This window comes from Vidua chalybeata, chromosome 8, assembly GCF_026979565.1.
Source record: "Vidua chalybeata isolate OUT-0048 chromosome 8, bVidCha1 merged haplotype, whole genome shotgun sequence".
NCBI classification, from domain to species: Eukaryota; Metazoa; Chordata; class Aves; order Passeriformes; family Viduidae; genus Vidua; species Vidua chalybeata.
The window spans coordinates 29714855-29735626 of NC_071537.1; the positions used below are offsets into that span (position 1 = coordinate 29714855).

The 20772-nt window shown below is 40.9% G+C and overlaps 1 protein-coding gene across 4 annotated transcripts in view; it reads left to right on the forward strand.

Annotated features, from left to right (window-relative positions):
• ARID5B (AT-rich interaction domain 5B) overlaps positions 1–20772 on the forward strand; it is a 117646-nt gene that overhangs the window by 34075 nt on the left and 62799 nt on the right. For all 4 annotated transcript variants that reach the window (XM_053949156.1, XM_053949155.1, XM_053949157.1 and 1 more), the window contains one exon: positions 12946–13176. In XM_053949156.1, the coding sequence (XP_053805131.1) occupies positions 12946–13176 (231 nt within the window). The remainder of the gene's footprint in view (positions 1–12945; positions 13177–20772) is intronic.

Genomic DNA, 20772 nt, shown 5'->3' on the forward strand with positions numbered 1-20772 from the left:
TCTGCTGCACTGCATTCCCTCTTTCAAGGACCCTGCTTCACTTAATTGTGTGTCTGTGGGCTATGGGGCTGTGGGCTGAAAGGGAAGGAGTAATTGAAAGGCACATTCAGGAATGTGGCAAAAGTTTGCTGGATTTGGAGTGTTAAAATTTTAGGCCATCGTCTGCCTAGCTCTGTCTGCGCTGGTCGAGGGCAGTTAAGTAGTGGGTGATGCAGGAGCCTGGTGATGGAAGAATGTAATGCCAAGATACCAATATCTGGTATCTTGTGAGCTCTGGCTGTTTGCAAATGGTGGCTGAACCATTTACTGCTCCCTCCCAAAGAGACACAAAACCTTATTTTGTGATTGTTGTGTTCCATTGATAATGTTCCTGTGTACCCAGGATGTCTGAAGTCACAAAGGTTTCCAGCGTGGCACAACATCTCAGTGTAACTTTGAGAGTGTGAGCACGTAATTTACATGTATGTGCTAAACACCTAGACTGTGTGCAGCCAGCATTGTGGGCTTTGACCATTCGAGGAATTAGGAATGTAAAGCTAGAAAACTGGCATTAGTGGTGGTTATGAACCACAGTAAATAGCTCTGACTGCTTGAATAGAATATATTATAAAAACTTATACAATTTTGTATCAGTGTGTTTTTCATCTCCTTCCTTGTTCTAGATTTGGTATCTAGCATTCAGTAGATACATAACTCGCTTTTGTTGTTCTCCTGGAAGCTCGTTTCCCAGAGAAAATTCTTTCCCAGTGTTATTACCCCTCCTTGATCTTTCCTTTCTCCCTCCACGTTTGAAAGGAAGATTTGCACTTGTGAAAGAGGTATGGCTGAGAGGTCTGAGCACAGGTCTGGGAGCCAGGACCTGCTGGGTGCTGAGCTCAGTGACTCATTCGGTGGCCTTAAGCAAGTCAGAACATCTCTGATGAGGTTATTTCATATGTAAAACAGGGGAAATAATACTTATCTGTCTACCTGCCTCATAGGAATACCCTGAGGACTAATTAGTGTTCATTAAGTGCTTTGAAATAGGCAGTGCTATCTATTATTAGAGCTGGTTTCAGACTAGCAGATAGTGTGTTAGGATTGTTTCTTACTTGGGAGCCTTCCTTTCTGCTGTGTGTGGGACCAGAGCCCATGGGGAACAGCACAAGCCGCCTGGTGTTTCTGGAAGATTGGCAGGGTTCTGCCAAGCCCTTCCTAGGCAGGTTCACTGGAGACTTAACCCTCACACTGAAAACTTGGAAAGAGGGTTTGCCTAGAGAAAAGAGTGGGAGGATACTTGCTTGTTCTCCTCAGCTCATAGGCATAACTTGTCCTAAAATCCTTTCTCACCCTGCCTCCACCTGAGGCCTCTTCCGATAATTCAGGTAGCACGGCTTCGCCTCTTTTCCAGGGACGTTTTCCTGGTCCTGCAGAAGAGGAAGAGAAATCCTGTATTAGTTCACAGGAGGAGCGTGGGGCTGGGTTGGTATGTTCCCATCACAGGGAGCCCTTTCTTATTCAAAAAGCCATTCCTCTTACTTGAAGAGCAAATACTTACATTCTTTCCCTTCACTGGATAACAGAGTTCTTTGCAAAGTCCTTAGAAGGCAAAATCTAATTTTGGGTATAGGATCCTAAACTCTGCAGGTGTGTGTCTGCTGAAGTCTGGGAGTCTTTTCATCATCATAACAAGGAGGGTTGTCATCTGGCCGGCAGCTTCTTTTGTTCTCTGAGGCATCTTCTCTCACTGTATACTTTTGTACCTCTCTTAGAGATGCCATAATAATCTAGTTCAAAGAACCCAGCCCTGTTCTCACTGAAGCCCACATGCCTGGTCTTTCTACCAGTGAGACTAGGACTCAGTCCAAATTACCTGGAGAGAAGCTTTATTTCTCTCCATTTGCTACTCACGCGTCTCTCAGGCCATGAGTAATTTGCAATGAGACGGGAAAGCCTGTGTGAAATTTTCCAAGGGAATTTGCTCTATTTTAATAACGTTAATGAAATTGCTTAACACTTCATCCGTTTTTCAGCGTACGTTGCTGGGATTTTGGTGCTTTCTGATTTTTCTTTAGTACCAGAAGGCCCTTACCTTAAAAATGGGACTGAGGGCTCATATGAGCATTTGGACCCACTATTGAACCTCCGTCCTGCAGAAACATTTTTGCACAGGTATTGGTAGATACCATTTTGAGGAGGCTCTCTGCCTCTCCTCTTGTGCCTGCAGGAAGGGGAAGCGATCAGGAGCAATTGTCCCACAAGCTCTCACATGCCTGCAACTAATTCTTTTTACAAAGAAATAATCCCTTTTCCTTTTTTTTTGCCCCAGGAATACCTAATGATATGACCTTGGTCACATAGGAAGGCCCTGGCATTGCTAAATTTCAGCACAGTTGCTTTGTTCGTCTTATACTGCATATCACTCAGTTTTTGGTCCTTGTATCCTAGACAGGGGTGTAAGTTAGCTCCCTTTTCTTTTAGACCTTTTCCCTATTACTCCTTTTCAGCTCCAGTCTACTTTGTTGTGATGCAGAAAGGATTAAATGAGCAACCACAGTCTTATGAACAACCACAGACTTACTCATATGCCTGTAACAGATTTTAAGACTGCATTAAAAGGCTACATGAGCAACAGTTTGGGGGCTATTTTGTGCAACCTAAGTTTAGTTAGGAGGTGAGGGTTTCCAAGTAGCTGGGAAAGCGTGGTACAGGGCAGTTGGGTCAGTGGCTTGGAGTTTGGCAATTCCTGTCTGGCCTTTCCTCATAGCCTTCATGTTGAGTTTGATCTCTTCACTGCAAAGGAGGGGAACCCGAGTAAGGTTCTTTTGGGGAACAGGTATGTGCTCCATTGGGATGAGATAGAGGACAGCAAATTCTTGGAAAAGTAAATATGACACTAGCATATTTGTGATTGCTCTTTAAAAAAAAAAAAGAAATGGCACCATGTTTCTACTTCCAATTTTGTGCCACTCCTGGGTTTAAGCATTATTACACTGCAGATGATAACACGAGTTTATCTGTAAAATTCTTAAACTGTGGTTTTTGTTTCCCAGCTTGACTTCTTTTTCTCTTCTTGTCTTTGATTGGCTTCCAAAAAAGTTATTAACATGTTGCAAAACAAATATAAGGGGCCACTGAAGCTTATTAAAAATGGTTTCTTTTGTTCATATCTGGCAGTTGACAAATTGTGTTGTGCTCTATCTTATCTGCTCCCGTGTGAAAGGTTACATGAGAAAATGGCTGCAAATAAATTGCTATTGAATATTGTTGAAGACTAAGCATACAGCTTCTCTATTAAGGACCTCTTTTAAAGCTCGCTATTCAGACTCCCCCCTGCATGTCTCTCTAACACTTGTCTGTTATATTATGTTCGGCGCAGAAGGAAACATTAAACAGAAAAGCAACATCTGACTGTGGTGTTTCTAGACCCTATTATCCCTCTGTCAAATGTCCACATGAGCACGGTACAATTTTTGTCTATATTGATGATGATTTTCGAAGGCTTTACAAACTGTCTTCATAGTGAAATGCTAGAAACAAATGAAATTGAAAAGCATATTTTTACAGCTTTGGAAATCTTACTTAAATCAGTGTAATGAGACGCACTCAGTAAAATGTAATTATTCTCACTTCTCCATGTGTCAAAGAAATCAGCAGTATGGTTAGGGAGGGGAGGGTTACAGTGAGCTTGTTATTTTTATACAGAGCCAGATACTGCTTGTGTGTAGTAAATTGTAAATAGTAGATAATGCAGTTTTTATGTGTATTAAATACCCTGCCAGAATTAACGGGGTTGTTACTTCATTAAGGGTTTCAAAGAGGGCATAAACGTCAAAAGCAGGGTTTGACTGTTTAAATCACTGGACCATTTCCACCCTCCACCCCTCGTGTCGCAGCTCTGGGACCGGCAGCTTCTGCCGCTGCTATTTCAAGGAGGGCGCAGTTCCTCCGAATTTTCAGAATGATAATGAAAGAGCCCCGTGTGAGACACCAAAATAAGGCTTTTGACTCATACTTCTGGGTGCAGGGGAAAATGAAGGCGGTTGATTCTGCCGCAAGGAAGAGGTGATGAATCAGTCCCTTATAAGTAGGGCTTGCATTTCCTTGTCTGTCATTTATGTTTGAATGGTGTGCAGAGGTGAAAGAGAGAGGAGATGACAGAAGACCTGGTTAGTCTGATATTAAACGTAGTAACTCAGTTTAACTCTCAGCGACCTCCCACTTTTTTCAGTTTTTCATGCCACACAAGTATGGATTTGTCGTGGGCCTCTTCAGCACAGGAGACAAAAAACAGACCATGAGAATAAAATTCATCAGTCCAGAGAATATCTTGAGGTTCAGTCCTGAGCACTGGGTTGGGGAATCTGTTATATCTTTGAGCTCATTGTTCCAGTGGTTAATTACCACTGCTGTAAAAATGTGTACCCCTCTCTTGCCAGGGGCCCTAGTTGTTTCTCCACCAGAGTAGGGCTTTGCATTCTCCAGTATTTTCGCTCTACACTGCTACAAGTCAAAAAGGGGGACCAAGACACACGATCATAGAAATAGTAATAATAATACAGAGAATGAGAATGTGTTTTAGGGAAAGTTAGTGATTGTGAGGATGTAACCCCTCCTCCACAAAGGTGCTGTAGGGAATGTATGACTTCAACCTCAGCTGTAGTACTTGTGTTCATTGCATACACCCCATGCTCAAGTATTTGCAGGATCAGGCTTTATGTGTAAGTATTGAAGTGTAGTTCAGTGGTATGTTGGATGGTGTTCAGAGATTGCTGAAAACAGTGCATTAAATAGCACTTTGAATTGCAAAGTGCCGGTTCAGTTTTGTCTGTGCGAATGATAACACTTATTATCTGATTGTTCCCTGTGCAAATCTCACCTCAGGAAAAATTAAATTATGTTTGAATTCAGCTAAAGCAAAGTATATCATTATTTTCTTTCGTTATTAAAAGAGATTTTTACTGTTTGTTTGTTAAAACTGAAGCAGCTGCCATGTTAGAGTCTTAGATGATTTAAAAGCAAATACAGAGGTAGAGCCATTTACAGTACAATTGGCTTGTTTAATGTGATTTAATTCCTCTTGTTGGCTTCGTCATATTACCAAATTATGTTTTCAGCTCCCCTCCCCTTTTTAATTCTTTCTTCTTTTTGTTATCAGCAGAATTGAAGCTGCTTATCAGTAACCACGACAACCAGGATAAATACTTGTTTTAAAGCTGATGCACATTCAACCTGAATGGTCTGCATGACCCAGAACATTCAAGAGGACAGGCAGCATGTGCTCCCTTCTACAATCAATCTCCCCCTTCCCCCATCTCCATCTGCTTTAGAAAGCTAATAGGGCAGTTTAGAAACCTTTTATATCAGAGCGGTTTTCTGTAGCCGTCCATGGCTGTTTGGACACAGGCTGGCCCATGCTTGTGTCCTGAGGAGTGAAGAGAGAAGGAAATTTAGGGAGGCAGCCATGTCCGCGGTGTTGGCTTGCTTTTCTGGGGTTCCTCCAGCTGCTGTCACGGCAGTCACCTGCCGTGGGCAGGAGGGTGAACTGCTGCTCTGCAGACCCTCCCTGAATGGGAAGATAATCCCGGCTGGGCAGCAGCTGAATGGAATGAAGGAGTGACTGGAATTGTGCGGGACCGGGTTGTGGTTGTGGTGAGAGAGAAGCCTCAGCACAGAGCCACCTGATCCATGCCCCATCTCTGGTGGAGGCAGGCAGGCTGGCTGGGGTGACCAGAGACCGTCACTTCCCTTTTGAGGAAACGCGGGGATCTCCCACTTACTCAGAAATTTCCCAACAAGAATTTCTGCCTGGCCTCTTTGCTCTTTCCCTTGCACTCCAAATTGCTTAATGCTTTAGAATAAATCCTTTAAGCTCTCTTTGTCTCAGTTTCTCTCTCTGTGTAATGGGGATAATAATTTTTACTCATCTCCATAAAGCAGTTTGAGGCCTGTGGATGGAAGGGTTATATAAAAGCTGGAAATGATGAGTGTCAGTCATTCTTCTTTTGAGTCTAGAAACACCTCGTAAGGTTTATGAGGCACTTCCTAATGTGCAGGAGGATCCTGGGAGTGCAAGGTTGGTGCTGCAGCTATGAGGAGCTGAATATAGGATTAGGGTCTGAAAAGGATGTGGAATACCTGGTTGGAAACTTTTTCATATTAAATTTCATTTGTCTTCTTCAAAAATTGGATTTAGGATTTGAATTTTGAGTGATTTAGTGAGATAAATATTATGGAATATATGATTATATAGACATACTGTCAGTCATCGATCAACATACTTGGGTTTGTCCCCATTAAGTAGGAGTAGAACATCTCTGATCTAAATAGCCGAGTGTAAAATATTTTTCAACCATGTGCTTTAAATAAGTATTAGATGATGCTGTCCTTTTTTCTTTTTTTTAATGACTGTTTTTTAATGCTGTTCAGTTGAACAGTAGTTTCAATCTCCAGTAGATTTGTAAGTATTCTCTTTCTTTCAAATGTTAAACTAAGCTTAGGAATTCTTTGAAAGGCTGATGCTCTGCTGGCACTGTGACAGAAAACAGAGGGCTGGGGAAGTGGCATGAAATTCTGAGAAATAGCTGTCTCCTCCTTAAAAGGGGAGAAATATCTGACACATGTAGAAAGGCTGAACATTTTATTCTCACTATTGGCAGAAATGACTTTTGCCTTTTGATCAATTTAAAAGCAGAATCAGGCAGGCAAACGTCCATGTCAGAATTACAGGCAACTTGTTAACACCATCATTATCTGGTAAACATAAATGTAATCACTGTGTTCTATCCTGCAACACATTGCCTTTGTTCTTGATTGCATTAGCATTCAAATAGAGGGGGGTTCTCAAAGCAGGATGAGTAGCACGAGTCCTGCCGACAAAGAGGTATCCCTGTTGTGTCAATAATTTACCCAAATTTATTTAAAACCAAAACCACAGATTTCCTGTCCCATCTCATGGGGCTAAATCATTACTGTTGAATTTATCTGTGAGAGAAATACGATTCTTAGATTAATATTTTTAGGTCTTGTGATTAATTAGACATCTGGGGCACACCAAGTGTCTTTACTAGTGAGTAAAGACTATGGGAATGAAAAAGCAGAGTGGATTGGAAGAGCTGTGTTTGAGAAGTCTTTCCTAACCACTGGAGAGAGGGTGGATCAGTGTGCTAGAGCATGCCTTGTGATGATGATGCAGCTACCTGAACTCCTCAGCTGTTGCTCCTAGTCCACAGCCGATTCCTACGCTGGGGCATGAATTCCTGCTGCGGATCTTAGCCTTGTGTCTGTGCAAAGAATTCAGTGTGAGAAGTGGTCAGGGAGGAGCCAGGCGTAATCCTCCCATGTTATTTCACTGGGAGAGCTATTCTTGCCCGCACAGGAGTCCCCAGAGGTGCAGGTGATGACTGTCATTGCTGCTTGGCCACCTGCAGTTATCTTGGAAGTTTGGCAGGTTATAGCTGGACTATGATATGGAAAGGTGTTCTCATTGCATCACTCCTCTTAAAGATTCCTCTTAAAGATTTTAAGGTCACAAAGATCCAGTTTCTTATTCCTCTTTGTGGTTATTCCTTCGTTGTTCTGCTGTTTCTGTTGCTTTTGGACCTTTTGAGGGATTCGGGGTTTTTAGGTAGTTGTGTGGTAAGTTAATTTCCATCTGCTGAAAACTGTGCTCTCTTTCTTTGGGTTTTTATTAGAACAGGCAGCTCTGAGCTGTGTAGAGCCTGTCTGACCTGCAGATTCTGGTTTTGAACGGTGAGCTACACATCTTTGCTTCATCTACACCCGTGTTCTCATGCCTGTACTGCAGAAAGTCATTGCCAGAGGAGTAGAACAAGAGAAGGAGAACTAGATCTTAACAGCTGGAGGGTCTTGGAAGGTCAGTGAACACACTGCCCTGCAATAGTCAGGAGACCTCCCATCACAGGGGTCAGAGCTGTGCTCATTCAGCACCACACCAGTCCCTCAGACACCCAGATGCATCCTCCATTACCTCTCTATCGCCTGCATATTGATGATAATGGTCAAAGCCATGCATACAAGCAATGATAAGCTAATTGTGATATGTGAATCCTCTGGGAGACCCCCTTAGTAACAGAGGGTTATGAAAGAAGGCAGAGGAGCGAGGGCACCATGTGGGAGAGGAGCCTGATGGACAGAACCCTGCAACTTCCTTCATTTTCTCTCTGTATTCCAGACAGCTCCCTTGCTCAATTTGCTACCCACACACCAAAGCATTGTCCCATTTTATCTGGTTCCCCTGGTGCTTCCATTGCTTATCTTACGAAGATCTGTGTCAACATTTATCAAAACAAATGGCAAACCTGGGACCTTTTAAGTAGTTTTTTTAGTTAATAAAACCAATCTTCTACTTCTGTTATGTTAAAAGTACATTATCTTTTTATTGCAAACTCTCTACAGCTCTGTCTGTTTTCCTTCTTGGCAATTTCATGACTGCTCCAGTTGATTGCTGTATGGAGAATTACAAAATCATTAAGGGTGGGGTTTTACCAGCTGACTTACAGTACAAGCCATTTCTCAAAATAACCACAACAGTGCAATACCGATGTGTAATTTACGTCACAGTATGTTTTTATGAAATAGTTTGTGGCTTATTCATTTAGATCTAGAACTGAATATCTCTTCTTTTGCTTTTTAATCAAGCCTGCTGCTTTTTTTTTTTTTTTTTTAACTTTTTAATATTTTCCACTCCGAGGCTTGGCTTGCTTCCAACTTACCAGCTACATGTAGAAGGAAAAAAATTGATTTTTTTTTTCCTTTGCCTGCAGTTTAACTGCAAGTGTGCTTCCCCTTTGATGTATACATTAGTGTTAACTGCCCCAGAAGAAATGGTAGATGTGTGGTATAATATATTGCACAAAGGTAGAGCAGAGGATTGATAAGAGATGTAAAAGTTTGCAATTTCAAACCATACCAAACAAGTGTTTCTGTTTAGCCTCCTGTGCTGGTACATTTCCTTTTTAAAGATTACTTTCTGTATAATGTCTTGTAATTAGAACAGGAAATCACTGAGTAACTGTAAGAAGAAAAAGAGCACTTAAACTGAAAAGAAATTTACCTTCTGAGAAATTATATTCAGCTTTTTTCCCCTTTTTTTTTTCTTCCCTTCACATTACTGAGTTGTTAATGATAGTAACAGATGTAGAGACCTTTATCTGTATCATTGTTCTGCTTGTGTTTTCATGGAGGGGAGGGGGGTATTGGGCCAAAAAAGTCATTTTTAGTAATACAAAAAATGAATGGACAGAAAATGGGAAAAGCCTAATTACAAAAAATATTCTGTGTCACAACAGAGTAGCAATTAAATTGAAACTTCAATATAATTATCAATAACAGTCGAGCCTGGAAGGGTGCCAGGCGCGTAAAGTTGGTGCTCAGCCTTTATGTGGTTGCTAGGAGGACGGCAAAAAGTGTAAAGCTTAGAGAAAAGGAATGTCTAATGTAATAAAGTAACAGAAGGTAGCATAAATCATTGTGAGAGCAGTTCATATTGACATTATTTTACTTAAATTGGGTCGAAACTAGACATTTAGTCTTACAAGAGGCACAAATTCATATTTCTTCTGCAAGAATAACTCTGTGCTTTCTGGGAAGAAGTGGAGTGTGCTTTCATAGCACCAGCCTCATACATATTTGGAACCTTTTAAGCAAAAATCTTAAAATGTTTGTTTCTGTTGGCATCCAAATGCATTTGCACTAATACGATTAAAAGAACTAAAGGGCAAAATACTTGGCAGCTTTTTCAGTTGAGGTAATTAGGTACAGGAAGGAACATGCATAGTTTTTCCATCAAGCTCTATAAAATCCTGGTGTGAAGGTCTTTTTAAAGAGAAATAATGCTTACTGATGTTGAGGGTAGATTATGGCAGTTAGCAATAACATTATAGGCTGATGTTTCTGAAACAAGCAAACAAAAAGCATGTTACAGGGTTTTTTTTCTCTGCTCTCTCTGCAAATAGTTCTGGCTCTAGATGGATTTGTTAGGAATTCTTCCTTTTAACAGGCTTTATTTTTTTTTTTCTTTTGGGGCTTTTAATTGTCTTGCCTTACATATTAAAAATGGTTGTGCTGATTTGAAAAGTCAGTTCTTGCATAGATTCATTGTGTTTGGCATTTCATGCATCTCTTACTTACAAAGACAACTTGAAGAACATGTAATCCAACATAAATGCCAGGCTGTGCCAAATCCCAGCTCTCTTTACCCCTTGACAAAGGGAACTGTTGGATTATATCTCTGCAGATATAGGCAGTGCTTGGAAGGCAGGGGTGGAACTTTGCTTCCTAATTACAGTTTCTCTGTTTTCAGCCCTGAAATATAAAAATAAATGAAAAGTTGATGTTGGATGGGGTTATTAAACCACACAATTATGATATAAGCATAGGATTAGAGTCATTTCAGTTGAGCCTCGCAACTGAAGCAGAATACTGTAGGTATTATCTTTTACCATGTTATGTCTGTTGAATCTAAAATGAAACTCGGAAATACAGCATCTTGGTTTCCTGATATCTCAGTTGTATGTTTATGGAAGTCATATTGTTTTTCTTAATTTTAATGGAATGTGATCCACATTTTGAGCTTCGCTTCTCCTAAGAGTAAACTCTTTCTGATCATATTTCTGAAAAATACTTGGCAATATTCACTGAGTCCACCGTTAAATGGCACGTGTGAGATTTTGATAAAAGCAAATAATAGTTCGTCTTCAGGCTTGCATTTTTTAGGGATTGGTCTGCTTTGATTTCTTTTTTCTCATGTGGGCGTGGTTGAGGAAAAAATCTTTGTTCCAGGAACACTGTGTTTGTCTTTCACTAAGCAAATTTTCAGTTTATTCAGCCTTTGTTCATTCTTCGATGTATCTATTGAACCTGGAGTAAAAAAGGAAAGGAAACAAATGCCTCACAAAGTACTCACAAAGTACAATTGGAATTGCACAAGCATGTATGAAAGTGATCCTGTAAAAATTACTTGGTTTTTCTTTATGCCAGGGGGTTTGAGTTAAGTCGTCAGTTGTCAGGGGTACAAAGTTTGTGTAATTCTGCGCAGGGACTTGCAGCACATTTGTCTAGAAGCTAATGGTTTACTACAAAGGCACATGGGACATACATTTATATACACCCTGTTTAAAAAGCTGACCACATCCTGGAATAAGAAAGGTGCTGTCAGATCGACAGATTCAGCTCACCGCTATCTGCACAAAGGTATAAAGTAGTAATAACTGTCAAGCAGGCATACATGAAACTCTCGAAGGAGTTAAAGGACAGATCATGTGCTTGTTAATTCCTAGAACAGTTTTCCTGATCTGATTTTTAGAGTTTCCTAATAAAGAAGAGAGAGCCTTATTCCCAGGAGTAATTGGCTCAATCGTGCTGTTGTGTAGGCTTATGGGATACTTGTTGGAACAAAGAAAAGCATGACCACATCCTTATTGGCCAAAAGAGGTTTTAGGGCCATCAATTCTATTTTCTTAGGAAAGTAATGCCAGTGCTGTTTACCAAAATATATTAACTTTACTTTGTTTTTTTTCTTTGTTTTTTTTCTTTTTTTTTTAAACAAACAGTGTTATCTCCTCACCTATGTCAGGATAGTGGTGAGAGTTCTGAGTTTTTAAAAGTGATGACTTTCAGGAGCTGTGCTAGTAAAGGCAGTGCTTTCTAAGTCCGTCTGTCGTGTTGATTTTTTTTTTTACAGCATTGCATTCCTCTGCAGTGATGACATTCTAGGTGATATATCTGCTTCCAGAGACTTCTTAAAATTTAGCCTTTTATGTGTCAACATTTTCATTGCCTCAATTGAATCTAGATGAGTTGTGCTATCATATTTAGTTGGGGAGAACTGATTTGAATTTTTTTTCAATGTCTGAAGAGATTTTTACTTTAGGAGTAAGAATGATGATTTCAGTATTGGTAATGGGATTAAACAGTAGACCTTCTGTCTCTGGCAGAAGAAATAGCTGAGTTATTCAGTAATCAGAGTAGAACAAAAAACAGTAAAGTGAATGCTGTTGCTTTGTCTTCATTGGCATGCCTGGAAAGCCATGTTCAGTTACATACCTGAGGAGATAAATGAGCATAAAAAGAAGTGATGTTGAGTATTGGCTGCATACCTGCAAATGAGTAATTTCTCATGTTTGTATCCCCAGTTGAGTTTTCTTCCTCTTAGGTTTCCTTCTGGTTATATGACGACACTTGATTGTGATATTTCAAAATCTGCCACCTTCATATGTGATATCATCTAAACCAAGAAGGAATGGAAAGCTCTGAGGTCTAGATTGCTTTATATTTTGAGCCCAGCAGCACAAGCTGTTCGAAAATTCATTTGCTTGTGCTCTGTAGGAGTTAATAATTATTGAGTCCTGCTGCATTTGCAGTTAATGTGAAGAAAGTTGCTTCCACCTCTCGGGGTTTAGCAGCAATGACCAGGTTGGATCAGCCCACCTCCCTGGCCCAGAAGTCCTTCAGTAGTTGCCAGAATCAGAGACATGAAAGGAGACATAATAGCTGTGTGCTCTGAGGCTTGTATATTATTATTTTTAAAAGATGTTAACTGATGTAAACATGAGTGTAGTAAAGCTATATGGGGAACTGAGTAAAAATTACAGATAATATTTCTACTGAAGCAGCCAAATTGGCAAAGCATGGAGAACACTTTGATTCAGGCCCTTGGCCAACTTCAGCAGAGCAGTGTTTTCTTGCTCATCCAGGTAGTCCTTTTGAGTAAGTATGGGAAAACAGAACAGAAAGGCAGAAAATAACCTATTTTAATAAACTTTATTTAAATTACTGGTTTTTAACCTTTCTTTCCAGACCCACTGTGCTATAAAAGTTGTGTCTTGAGAAAAGATGAACTTACTTCAGAAAAATTAATTTTTCTGAAATACTTGAGTTATAGCTCTTGTTTTGTGTTTTTTTCTGATATGCTAAGAGTCTTTTTTTTTTTTTCTTTTCTTCAAGGTGAGGATGATGAAGATTCAAACCTTTTAATTCTCAGCTACCCACAGTACTGTCGATACCGTTCCATGTTAAAGCGCATTCAGGACAAGCCCTCGTCAATACTAACAGACCAGTTCGTTTTAGCCCTGGGAGGCATTGCAGTAACAAGCAAGAACCCCCAAATCTTCTATTGTCGGGATACATTTGATCATCCTACCCTAATAGAAAATGAAAGTATATGTGATGAGTTTGGTAAGTCCCATTACAGCTATTTTCTTTTTCTCGCATAGCATTTTTCTTCTTTTAAGTATCCACTGATTTCCAAAGGGAAGATGTGATTCCTTTGAAGTGAACCTATGCTATTTATGATTGAAATGATCAGTACCAAATATGCTCTTTCTTCTCTAAGTCTGAAGGCTTCTGGCCACTGGTGATCTCTGTATTGCAACTTGAGTTCACAATCAAAATAATGGTGGAGTGTAGCACAGTGACTGGGTCTGAGTGAAACAATTCCTTGCCTGGAAGTTCATCTACCTTAACCATTTGCCTGTAGCCTGTCTTCCAGAAGCTCGACAGTGTGTGTTAGTTTTTTGAAGTCGTTGTTGGTGCGGTATGCTAAAAGATGCAAAACAGGAGAGAGTCCTGGCACACCCCATTGCTGTTGCAGAGCACTCGTCAGCTGTGCTCCCAAGGTCCTCTAAGACTGTCAGCTGTAGCTGGTGTGTTTCTGGTCATCTTGGAACATGGGCTTGTTCAACATGGGCTTTGCCATTGCTAGGAGCTTGATTTTATGAGTGCAGAGATACTTCTGGGAGGTGACCTCTTAATTCAAGAGGCATAGAGAATACTCTGCAGCTCTAAAGGACTATGCAGCCCCTTACAGCTGGGGGAAAGGGCTCCAAAATTTGACACCTGATAGCAACCAGGTGATTTCACACAGGGTTTTTTTGGTGTCAGATCATCCCAACAACAGCAGGTGTGCTTTGAATATGTGGCAGAATGCATGTTGTGTAGACACCCGGTAATGGGTCCAGTGTCGTTTCTTCAGCAGTGTACAGAATTAAGTATTATGCTCCATATCACCAGATAGATGAGTTCTGTGGCTAATGCTTGCAAAGTCTGCATGGTGGTGAGTACACCTTGGCTTGCAAGACTCCCACATCTCTGCAAGGAAGCTCCTGTAGTCTCTTAGAGAAAAAAATTCTGCTGATGCCCTTAAACATTTACTAATGAGAGTAAGAGGGAATGTTTCTGATGGGAGAGTCATCTACCTGTTTTTCTGAACTCGAGCACACTGGCTTTGAGCTTGGTGCCCAGCTCAAGCATTGTTGTGTCGGCAGAGAAACCCTGACTCATCTGGTGGCATTGGGACATTTTGTAAGGTAGTGCTGCTCTGCCACTCCATTCCCAAAAGGCAGACAAGATCCTTCCTCACATGGTGTTGTCACTGGAGCACATGACTGCTGAGAGTACTTTTAGTTTTGTGCTGTCAAGATTGTTCAGAATCTGGCCCAAACTGTCAAGTCTGCTCACACTCACACAAAACACTACAGGTTTTGAATGAACTATGAATAAAATGTTGGTTGCTCTTAGGGGCTGGGGGTGGGGAAAAAAATGAATTAAATGCCCTGGAAGTTTGGTCCAATGACACAATAGTATCATGTTGGTTTTTATTTACTCTGAGCTCAAGCTCAGAATATAAAGTTCAGTTGTAATTGACTCTCCTTTTTATGTGGGAAAGGTTATTTTAGGCTTGAAGGCGTTTGATGAGCCTACCATCTGCTTTCTGTGGAGTATTTTATTCAGGGTCATTCCTTGATTACAGGTTTGTTGAAATAGTTGGATCCATAATGCAAGTGTATCATGGAATATTAGTAATAGATGAATAAAAGAGATGTGGAATGATGCAGAAACTACGCTTAGTGAACCATAGCAAGCGCTTTGTTCAGCCTCTGAAAGCAAACTATGCCATTCTCTTGACCTTTGCGAGGCAATTATCTCATTATCAACCAGAGCCACAGAATTCTTAGCCATAGAAATTAGTAATGTGTATTTAAATTTTTGTTTGGTTTAAGAAGCAGATTTTTTTAAATCCGTATTAAAAAAAAAAAAGCCACAAAAAATCCCCCAAAAAACACTGTTTTAAAAGTATTTATTATGAAAATAATGATGTAGAACTTGCAAGCCCTGCTGTTTTAAGAAGGAAAAAGTGGCCAGTGTGTGGTTTCATATCTGCATTGTAAAATGTATGGTGTCAATTATGCTACCTTTGTTGAAGACAGCAGGCAAAGTACTAGTTTATCCTTTTCTTTGCTGGCAGGACAATAAAATGTACAACGCTTCATTTTACAAACAGTTTACATTGATACCATGTAGATTGATGTCACATGTGGAAAGTGATGACTGCTAAGGCTAAACAGAGGCCGGGTGGTACAGTAGATAAATAGATTACTCTAAGGCACTGGTATTTATCAGTCATATCTGAGGGGATACCAGATTACAGAAATGGTGACTAAAATTCTGAAAAGGTGTCTATAAGGAGATCCAGACACATGTAATTTGAAGGTATTGTCTCTCTCTTACTTGCAAATGAAATAAGTGTGCAGAAGGAACAAGATAGGATGTGTATTTCACCATTTTTACCTGAAATTCCCCCAACTCTAAAGCAAATACAAAATTTGGGAAATACATTCTGCTGATGTCTTTATGTGGGAAACACTGGAGCACTGGTTTCTGAGATGGATGCCAAGTCTTCTTCAGAAGCATTGCTTTTGAGGCAAGTTTTACACATTCTCTGTATGTTGGAGTAGTTTGCAACAGATAGAGCATGTCACAAATGAGACACCAGAAGCACCTTTACAAAGAACCCCCAATATGTAAGCTGTTGTCCTTGTTAGGCAGTTTTAATAGACCAAAATGTTTTTCCTGGAAATTTTCTCTCTACTTCCATTATAAATTTATAACAAAAAAAAAAAAAAATGTTGAGCTCTGACTTGTTCTCATACTCTTTGCCTATTTTCCCCTCTTCTGTAGGTTTAACAAAAATAAACAAAGCAGGAAATGAGAAAGAAGAATTACGTTTTGTTGACAATAAATGCTGTTTTGGTGTAGGACTTTTTAAAGCAGATGTATGTAGATGCTATCTGTGAGCTCCCACAGGTATGGCTGGGAGGGATGCAGCAAGGCTTTGGGCAGCCCTGTGTGCATGTTCTGTGTTTCCATGGAACCTCTGTGAGGCTCACGCTGTGCTAAGCCTCCCCTGCAGCTCCAGCTTGGGCTGCCAACACCACGGCTACCTGTGCTCGCCTCCGCCCTGCGTGCCCACTGCTCTGTGGCATGTGCCCAAGTGCTTTGGACAGGAATATTTGGGACCAGTTTTTCTTGCATGGTCCTCTTCTGATTCCCCTCTGGTTTGGTTCAGTGTGCCACAACATCTCATCTAAGGGGCTGCTGGAGGAGCAGGATGCTGAGGAATGGGCTCAGCAGCTGGAAGGCTCAAACATTTGTGTGTGTTTCTTAGCAGCCTGCCACAGAAGGACTTGCTCTACGTCTACATGTGAGTGGGAAGCCTCCTGCTCCCATTCTTGTTGATATAACCACTGATTAGTTAATCCAACTGCCTTGGAGGGTTCTCCTCCAGAATGCAAATAGGCTCAAGAGCTTGCTTCTGTTCAGAAAGCAGAAGACATAAACCGTGCTTGGATATCTTGATAGCCCAAGTTCCTGGCTATGACTGCAGTCAAACTGCACATATATCCCTCTCCTGAAATAAGAGCAATTAGAGGTCCTTACCAGTGTGAAGCAGTCCAGGTGGATAATGAAATGAGCATGAGCAATGAAAATGAACAGTTCATTTCTCTTCAACTCAAGACATTTTTCAAAATCTTTTTCATTTATCAGCCTCTGGGGTTACTGTTACTGAATAACTTTTGTAAATGCATATCATTTACTGGCATCTGTGGTCATACGTGCTGCAAGAGAGAAGGAATGAAAAAATTAGGTTTCTAATAATTTTCATTATAGACCAAAGTGATCTAGCTGGAGGCAAAGCTGCCTGTGAGTGTTCAGAAGGTGTATCTGAAGGTCACTGTGCATAAATCAGTGTGCACTTGTTGCTAGAGCAGCACATGTCCTCTGTGTTTGCTCGTCCAAAAAAGGTGACTTCAGTTGCCAGGCTTGTGCCAGCTTCATGGCATGGAGTGGCTTCCAGGGCGTATCAATGAGCCAGGATCTTTCTGTGATCCAGCTGTGGTCTGAGTGATGCTGAGTTTCAGCTCCATCAGCTTCACCAGGTGAAAATCTCACACAGAAGGACTTGTCATGGTGCTTTGCTAGATAAATGTTATAAATCCTGTCTGCTAAAGATGAATCCAAAGGCTGTCTTTCATTCTGTGAGGATGGGCTTGCTTTTTCTATAAACAGGAGTATGAGAGAAAACTGAATACCTTATTTTTTCCCAATTTTCAAAATCTGTTTGGTAAATTTTAAATCATTCTGGATTTTTTTTTACAGCATGCTGGGTCCAATATGCCGTTAAACAATATGTTTGATCCCTGGAGTACTGTAAACACATGTTCAAGCGCAAAAGAAGGTTTTGGGTTTGCATGTAAAACCCATTTTTTTAATGAAACATTTCATACCAAAAAGTGAGAGAACTACAACCTATTGTGATATAAATACATTTTTTTCTCTGAAAAATTAACCATCTTCTTCAAATTAACCATTTGGCCATAACATGAGCAATGCAGAGGGAAACTGCTCATTGAAAAAAACCATGTGCAAAAGGGCATTGCAGGTCCCTCTTATCTCCTCCCCATCCCCCAAACCAAACGTAACGATATATTGCTTGCTAGGGGAAAAGTTATCTACATCAAAATGTAAATCTCAAAACCTTCAGCAGCTCATCTCTCCCTGTAAAACAATGAAGAAGACAGTGTTTCTCACTTCCAGGGCTGGCAGGGAGTGGTTGGGAATGAGGGGTGATTTACCAGTCCTCCAGCTGCTGGAGTTTCTGAGCCAGCAATTTCAGAAAGACTTACCCTCCTTCTTGTCATTGGCCAGGGAAGCCATGGAAGAGCAGCATTATGAAGGAGAAAGGACTTTTTAGGGATGGGTCATGTGCCAGAAAAATTCTGTGGCATGAAAGCTGGTGACTCCAGGGTATAGAGTGGTACCATTACTCCTGGTGTAGCTGAAATTTGGTCTTTGCTCTCATTATGCATCTTAGTTTACAGAAGTTTGGGACTCACAGATAAAATCAGTTGTTTGGGGGAAAAACATAACAAAGTAAAACCTTGGCAGGGAATGAGTCTTTAAAACAAACAAAAAAAAAGGACTGAAAAATGTTTTCAGTCTAAATGAAATACAGTTTTCCTGTTGGTGACTTATTTTATTTGTGTGAGTCAAAGTTGGCTTTTCTTTTTAAACTAGCTCCAGTACAAAAATTGTACTTGGGCTAACTGGGTGTTTTTTTAAAGTTTTTCAGCTTGATGTAATGTATCAGCATTATTGCTGTTGTCTGTTTTGGCTACCTGCAGGATAATTTATGTGACATTCAGTGACATTCAGAAAAACCTGAAATTTCAATATGGATGCTTCGGGCTTCTTTGTTTTAATACAGATGTGATATTAGAGTGGGATTGGTGTTAGTGCTCCTCTGCAAAGATTGTAATGTTTAAAACATTGAGAACAGCAATAGGAGGAGTATGGAGACTTTTTATTAACATGGATACTGGGAGCTCCTTAGATGGAGCTTTATGGTGGCATCTCCCAACAGTCTGAAAAATATGCAAATTTTTTCCAAGGTCTTGGGCAGAGTGGCTTAGCTAAATATTTCAAATTTTAGGTCTCTCGAAACAAAAACAGGACATAGCTGGAGGGGAAGTAGTGATTAATGCATAATAGTGCTATATACAATACAGATAAATGTACATTTCCTCTTCCCTCCCACCCCACCTCTGCAAACACAAGCTTTTAGCCTGAGAAAGTGAATCTGGAAATGTTCTGGATTCTGGTCAGATTTCTTTCTTATTTTGTTAATTCAACTGTGGGGCAAGATATTAATGATCCCCAGATGTTGTTTATAATGATTGATTTTTCAGTTGTGAAAAAATATTTGGAGGGTTTTTTTTAAACAATTGATATTTTCTAGTGCGCTCTGCAGCATTTGAATAAAATGTCTGAAGGCAGAGCTGTTTATGTGCCCAGCATAATTGCTTCTGTTAAGTGATTTCTTCATTCTTAACATTTTTAGCTCTAATTGCTTTTTCCCCATACAGCTAAAAATAAATATTTGCAAGTTTTGCATTCTGTCACTCATTGAAATGCATAAAATATTTGTATACTCAAAGCAAAAAGGCACTGATAAGGGGTCACATTCTGCCTTCCTTAGTGGCGTAAATCCAGCATAACTCGATGCACTTCTGTGGCTGTTACTCAAGATTTTCACCAATTAACCAAAGACAGAATCTCACCCAATGTTAACAGCAAACTGTTAAGTGAACATAAGTAATATGTAGCAAAGTAAGATAAAATACCTTCCTGTCTGCAAGAACTTCAATGGAAACAAATGCTGTTAGCTTCTACTCCTTTCTGTTTTTTTATGCTAGTGCATTTGCACTAGCAACTGTAGTTGTAACCAGGATAAATAGTAAGATAGATTATTTTTTCACTTTATATTCAAAACTCCTTGATGGAGAACACTGATTTTATTTGGGCTGTGTGTTCCCGCTGCCCTCAGGAAGGCAGCAGATGCTGAGTGGAAGGGCAGGTACTGCTTGAAAAGCTTCTGCCCATTGCCCCAGTGTCCCTTCTCCGCCGGGGCTGGTTGTGGCTATCAGCCCTGCATAGCAGAGCAGGGGAGCTGCAGCATCCACCGCTGTCACTGCCAGAGAGCTGCTCCCATGGGAGGGCACTTGGCAGTTTGGTGTGGCTCCTTCCCTCTTCAGGTGCCCTTGGGCAGCAGTCTTGGAGACAGGGGAGACAGGGGGCTTACACCACGTGCCTGCAGTGACTGCGTGGGGCCGTGACCCAGCTGCTTGAGAAACACCAGCGCTGTGAGCCATGGGGTGCCCAGTATGGCCTGGCCTGGATAGCTCTGGACTTGGGGCTCTCACTGGACAGGAGGTGAGAGATCCCCTCTCGAGAGTGCCTGTGGCAGAGGCAAGGGCCTGGCTGTGCTCAGAACTTCTTTTTATTTTTTAGCTTAGTGACTATGCAATGGTATTATGGGGTTTACATGTTTTACCAGACAGAGTTCAGCAGAGAATTAATGTGTAGTTCCAGCAAATGAGAGTTTGCAAGTGAGCTGTTCTTCTGTGCCTGATAAATGGAATGCTATGGGTTACATAGCATGCATTTTGTCATCTATTACACAAGCATCCTCTTTATTGGTGTCCATTCAATAAATTATTCTAGATGTACATTACTAATTCCTTCCGTATGAGATTTCCCCTTGATGGCTGGTTTTGCAGTTCAGCTATCAAAATCACGTTTTGTCATCATAGCAAAAAGTAAGATGGGCTGTGTTCATCATATTTGTGAGCCATGTCCATCAGTGGTCTCATTTCTGGAGCAGTCTCTTTTGCCTCATACGCTTTCATTAGCACATCCTTGTTTGACTGTTCCCCTGGTTTCTGTGCCTCCCTTGGACCACCAGGCCTGCTCAGACTCTGGAGCTGTGTCTCAGAACTCTGGGCCCACTGGCAACCCAAGCCTCGTGAGCAGCATCCCTGACGTGTTGGGGCTCAGCAGTGGCAGCGAGCAAGGGAAACCTTTATGGCCGGGGAAGGGCCCCTATTCCCATACAATGGAAATGTGGAGTGGTTTGTGTCAGAATATGGTCACATT